At 57.3% G+C, this 5,957-nt stretch overlaps 1 protein-coding gene across 6 annotated transcripts in view; it reads right to left on the minus strand.

The window, feature by feature from the left end:
• The window catches only part of PROC (protein C, inactivator of coagulation factors Va and VIIIa), an 11,701-nt gene extending 8,289 nt beyond the window's left edge, over window positions 1–3,412 (minus strand). For 2 of the 6 annotated variants that reach the window (XM_046657841.1, XM_046657840.1), the window contains exons 1-3: window positions 3,122–3,412; window positions 2,219–2,308; window positions 480–570 (exon numbers count right to left, since the gene is read on the minus strand). In XM_046657841.1, the coding sequence (XP_046513797.1) occupies window positions 480–570; window positions 2,219–2,308; window positions 3,122–3,397 (457 nt within the window). In that variant the 5' untranslated portion in view covers window positions 3,398–3,412. Of the gene's footprint in view, window positions 1–479; window positions 571–1,894; window positions 2,007–2,218; window positions 2,309–3,121 lie in introns of those variants that run through there. The other 4 variants (XM_046657843.1, XM_046657842.1, XM_046657844.1 and 1 more) reach the window with 4 other exon arrangements.
• Window positions 3,413–5,957: the final 2,545 nt, after the last annotated feature.

A 5,957-nucleotide genomic window follows, 5' to 3' on the forward strand; every position in this document is an offset into this window, starting at 1 on the left:
GGGGGGCTGCAGAATAAGCCAGACAGCTGACCCCCCTACAGCCTCCCCGAGCATCCTGGCCTCCTCATCTTGGCTATGAGGACCAGGGAAGGGTTGGGGCCGCGGCACGACACGTGTGCGTTTCAGGAGGAAAGGCTGTCCTGGGGCAGTGTGGGTGGCGGCCTGGGCCGAGGCTTTCACAGTGGAGGGAGGGAGTGGGTGGAGTGGATGGCCCAGGGGACTCTGTGCCCCACTCCCCAGGGTATAGGAAGGGGCTTAGGAGGACCTGGCTCTGCCGTCACCAGGTCCTCTGCGCTGAGGCCTGCTGCTGTGTTCTGACAGCTGGCCCGAGCCGGGACTTCTCAGTTACTTCATCCCTGAGGCGCTCTCTCGCCCTGAGGCTCAGAGGAGATGGTGCAAGGTGTGATGGCCTGGGCAGGTGCTAGAGAAGGCCGTGTAAAGGTCCTGAAAAGGGTCCTGGGCGAGGAGAGTGGCCTTACCCGGAGGAGCTGGAATGCCGGAAATTCCCCAGATGGTCGTAAACAGTAAGAGGCTTGCGATCTGCCACATTCTGGAGTTGCTGATACCTGTCTGAGGAGGATGTCTGAGCTTCCGGCAGCCCCACCAGCCCCTGCTCTGCCTTCCGCCCCCCAGATGGGAGCTGAATGAAAAGGCCTCCCATGCGTGCTGATTGCCAGGGCCAGAGCTGGGGCCAGGTCCCTGGTCCCTAGACAGACAGCCACCTGGCACCTGTCTCCTTCCCTGTGCGGGGCTGAGTCATGCCACCCGAGTCTGAAGGGTGCAGAGAGAGGGTGGAAAGGCCATGGAGTCCTGGTGTGGAGCAAAGGGGATTGAGCACAGCCGTCCTCCCTGCCCAGCTTTTCGGCCAGGGCTGGGGGTAGGGCCGTTGCTGATCTAATGGCCAGGCTAAGAGAACACTAACATTTACCAGACACTCATGGTGTCTTTCCAGCGATCTGTACGTGGTTCAGAGGGCAGGCCACCAGGCCAGACTGCCTGGTGCAAACCCCGGCTCCAGGACAGCAGTGTTGGGCAAGAGGCCTAACTGCTTTGTGCCTTGGTTTCCTCATTTGTAAAATGGATAGGAAAAAACTGTATGTCTGTCTTATAGGGTTTTTGTGGGAATTAAATGAAGTAATCCACATAAAGCTCTTAAGATACGATTAGCACATAGCAAACACTCAGTAAACATTAGCTATTATTCTCTCAGTTAAGGCTCACAGGCACTCAAGAGGTAGGTATTAATGTTGTCACCCCATTTCATAGCGGGGAAAATTGAGGCTCAAAGACTCCTCTGAGCCTCGCTTATTAAAAACCCACAACCAGAAGGTGGCAGAGCGAGGACTCAAGCCCAGGCCTGTATGGCTCCGGGCCTGGAACCTTAACCCCTGCCCCAAACCACGGGGTGCCGGCAAGGCCACAGAGGTAGGCCTGCAGGCCGGAACCCGAGCAGCCCTCCACTGCCTCCAGACCCCGGGAGTGGGTAGGCCTGCTGCCCGTCTGCACATCCCATCTGACCTCGCTTTCCACCTTCGCTGACTCCCTCTGAGGCTGGTTCTGACATTTGTTTAAATCAGATGCCCAAGGTTTTGGGGGAAGGTGGGGAGATGGAGGGCCCCAGGCTCCAAGCTGCCTCTGGTGATGCCCTGCACCCTGGAGGCCCTCGGCCGGCTCCCACTTCCCTCTCAGGCTGGAAAGAAGGAAGGAGGTGCGTGATGAGTGGGCCCCGTGGGACTGGGGACTGCCCACCAGTGCCCTGACCTGGCTGGTGGCAGAGCCTTGATGTCCCTTTACCCCCGGCTGCAGCCAGCCCCTCAAACCCTGGCTCAAGGATCTTCACCTCTGCTTAGCCCTCCTCCGGTCCCCTCACAGACCTGCCTCGAACGGGACTTACTGGGGTGGGCCAGGGAGAAACTGCAAGGTCGCCCTCCTGCCGCCATGACAGCCTGGAACTCGAGTTAATCCGTAACCACAAATATTTGCTTGTCCCTCAGAACTGAGGCCTCCCTCTCCACAGATAAACAAACAAGCTCCCAGCTCAGGACAGCTTGGTCTGCTCGGAGCCTCCCTCCGCCCAGCAGTGGTGCCATCCAGGAGGGAGGGAGGGAGGGAGCGACAGGCACTGTCAAGACTCTGCACATATGGTCTTGTTTTAACCTCATAGTGCCTGACTGCAGGAGGGACATTGTCCCCATTTTGCAGATGGGGACATTTTTACCCAGAGAGAATGCAGTTTGCCCCAGATCAGCACAGCTGGTAATGGTCCATATTTCACCAAATCCAGGATGCCATTAATTGTAAGGTGCACCTATTTTATGTGCCAGTGTGAAAGAAAAGAAACACAGTCAATTACACAATGACACACCATCCTGATTTCTGATTTTCGTGATGAAAAGATAGGCCTCTCAGGGTCCCTACCATATGTGTGCCTGGCCCTCAGTTGGACTCTCAGCTCAGTAGCTCCCAGCCCTCCCCCGCCCCCACCACCATTCCTGTAACCGCTATTTGCAGATGAGGACACTCAGAAATCTTTTACTTGCCCAAATTCACCCAGCTGGGACGTGGCAGGCCTGGAATAGAACTCAGGTCTTCCTGGCACCTTTTAGTGAGCTTTGTGAACAAGTGAGAAACATAAACGGGGTGCCAGGAAGGCCGCACTCAGTTCACTGCCAGGATGCCGGAGAGGAGGAGTGAGAAGCAGAGGGTCGCCTGGGGCCTTTGCCGGGCATGCCTCAGGCACCTTCCTTCCCGCACCCTCTGTACAGGGGACGCCTCCACCTCTTCCAGACCCTGCCCCCTCCTTGGCGGACTTGACCACACTCCTCAAAGTCGGAGCCCCTGCATGGGTCACGTTACCCCGCCCCACTGGCCTCTGGTGACTGCACCGTGAAGTCACCTGACCCAGGGGTCACTCCTCAAGCCCAGCCTCCAGGAGTAGGGCCTCAGAGACCTCATTCAGCTGTGAGCACTGGACTCAGGAGATTTTGAGGCCAGGGCCTGGGCATCCATGTTTGGGCTTAAAGCAGAGGAAGCTGATGAGGAGGAAGATGCGGACATGAGAGAGAAGCTGAGACCACCGAGACCTGGAAAGTCCGAGGGAGCAGCAGGGGCGAGCCCCTACCTTGTGATGATGGGGGCACATCCTGGCTTTGGGTTCATGAGAGTCCCCCTGCCCTCCTGGGAAAGCCCCTCTTTCCTTCATTTCCTTAAATTGACTGAAGCAGCTTGTGTTCCTTGCCACCAGACGCCTCCTATTGAGGTACAGCACGTGCCTGGGCTGCAGCCATACAAGACCCTGTGCTGCCCACGGCCTACTCGAGGAGGCCAGAGGAGCATGGCGAAAGTCTGACAAGGCAGGCCCACAGGGAAGAGGGCAGGTGCAGGTACAGAAGGCCATGTTTCCAGAATTCAGAGGAGAGGGAAATCAGCACAAGCTGGGCTGGCCAGGGAAGGCTGCCTGGAGGAGGTGGAGCTTCAGGTGGACATCAGAGGGCAGGCCGGACCCAGGTCATAGAGGGAGGGCCCTCAGATGGGTAGGGAGCAGGAGGCACAGGAGCGGTGGGGGAGGTGTTGGAGGTGGGGAGGCATGGTGGGGGGGGGAGGCATGGTGGGGGAGGAGGCGGTAACAGAGTTTGGAATGGAGCCTATGGGAAGTGGGGAGGCAGTGGCTGTCTGTGAGGGTCTGCGGCAGCTGCCTAGAGAAGGGGGGACATGGCTCAGGCAGGGAGCACGGAGACTACATGCACGACCATGCAAGAGGGGTGGCTTACACAGCTGAAGAACTTGTAAAAATGCCTCCTGTGCCATGTTTTTGCTCCAGGTGTCTGCCCCGGTCAGTGTGCCACAGGCATTGCTCTGGGCTCTCCCCACCTCCACTTCACCTCCTGCTACCCCCTCCACCTCGCCTACCAAGTGCAGGGTGTTGTGGGTGTTCCCTGGGACTCCCTCCCGCCTCCCCCTCCCCACCGAACTCCTCACCGTCCACTGCTCCCCAGCCCAGCACAGCTGATCAGTTCCATGTGAAGTCTGCGTAGGGTGCACACACTGAGCCTGAACCTGAATGAGAGACTTTGCCGGAGGCACCCACGTCCACACCAGTCCAGATGCCCAAGCACTGGCACTCAGAAGAGCCAGGGCAGCTGCAGTGGGAGAAGTGGCCAGTGCTGGGTGCCCACCAAGGCCTTGAAGGCAGCCCAGATCAGGTCAGGAGGGTTCCTCTTGCAGCGCTCTTCCTGCTTGTCGCCTGCTGGGGCACTGCAGTCGGGGGGTGTGCATCATGGCCTCCTCATTGGCTGGCCGGACGGGAGACCCAGGTCACCTCCCTGAACCAGGGAAGGTCCCCACCACCAGCTGTTCCCATGGTCTGCTGGCTCTGAACGGCCGGCATCACCTGGAGAGCGCTGGGGGAGTCCAGGTGTCTCTGCTCACCTGCAGCAGGTTTCCGGCAGGGGTGCCACTCCGCCCGCAGAGGGGTCCAGGCGCTGTTCCAAGGGGTGCCTGTCCCCTTCTTGGTGGACGCTGCTGACTGCCCTTCGCTGCTGGGGTTTCCCTTTCCAGATGTGTCACCCCAAGTGGGCCCAAATTCAGTCAGGCCGACTCCAGAGGCCAGCGCAGGGCCTGGGCCTCACAGCTGGCTGTGATTTAGAGAGAGGAAGGGCGTTTGTGAGCACGGAACTTGCTGTATTTGTGAGGACGCGGGCAAAGGAATGAGAACCCAGGGCGTGGGGGCAAGAGACAGAAAGCCAAACTATCGGATGGCATCGAGCAGTGGAGCGTTCACACCCTCGCCCTGAGGTCTCGCTCACAGGGGCCTAAAGCTCAACTTGGCTCCTTCCTGGCTGGGTTATTTGACTTCCCTGGGCCTCCATGTCCATGTCTGTAAAATGAGGCCGAGAATCACACTCACCTCAGGTGGCGGTTACGAGGATTAAATGAAAGTTTGTACGAGGTGGACAGGGCCTGAGACGTAAGAGGTGATGAGGCAACAACAGTTTCCTCTCTTGGCTGCCCAGATATCCTGGAGAGAAGTGAGGACTACACCAGGCATCTTGGGGATCAGACCCGGGGAAAATGGGTGTCCACTTTCATAAATGCCTGTGAAGGGTGGGAGGAGGTTGACCAGGAAGGAGAGAAGAGAGGACAGCTGCCGTCTGTGTCGCAGCTTAGCAGCCACCAGCTCTGAGCAGCCAGAGTCATCCCTCATCTTCCAGTCTGGGCTGTGTTGGCCCCAACTGTGGAAGTAGGTGCCAGGACCCAACCTGAGCTCCCTTTATGGTTGTGGGCTGGGGGTGAGAGCTGACAGCACTGCCATTCCCTCTTAGGCCATGCCCGTTCCCCTGTGCTGTGCATGCTCTCTGGCATGGAAGCCACGCTGTTCAGGGCTCCCCCTGGGTAGTGCAGGGAGGAGAGAAACCAGAGGCCTTGGGCAGCTCCCAGGTAAGAAGTGGAGATGGATGGATGCAGTCCATGTCAACAGCACAATGACATATTGACTTGTTTTTTTTAAAAATCAGGCTTGAGGTATAATTTACATGCAATAACATTCACTTCTTTTCCTTTTTTTGGTAGGGAAGATTGGCCCTGAGCTGACATCTGTGCCAATCTTCCTCTATTTTGTATATAGGGCACCACCACAGCATGGCTTGATGAGTGGTGTATAGGTCTGTGCCCAGGATCCAAACCTGCAAAACCAGGGCCGCCAAAGGGGAGCACCTGAACCTAACCACCATGCCACCAGGCTGGCCCCTAAAATTCACTCTTTTTAAATGTACAGTTCTGTCTGTTTTGACAAATATAAGTACAAGTGTAACCACCACCAGAATCATGATATGAGATATTTCTATCACCCTCAAAAGTTCCTCTGTGCCCTGCTCCCAACTCTTGGCAACCACTGATCTGATTTCTGTTGCTTTTTCTAGAATGGCACATAAATGGAACAGCTTTCTAAGACTGGTTTC

Source organism: Equus quagga, chromosome 4 (assembly GCF_021613505.1).
Source record: "Equus quagga isolate Etosha38 chromosome 4, UCLA_HA_Equagga_1.0, whole genome shotgun sequence".
In the NCBI taxonomy this organism is placed as follows: domain Eukaryota; kingdom Metazoa; phylum Chordata; class Mammalia; order Perissodactyla; family Equidae; genus Equus; species Equus quagga.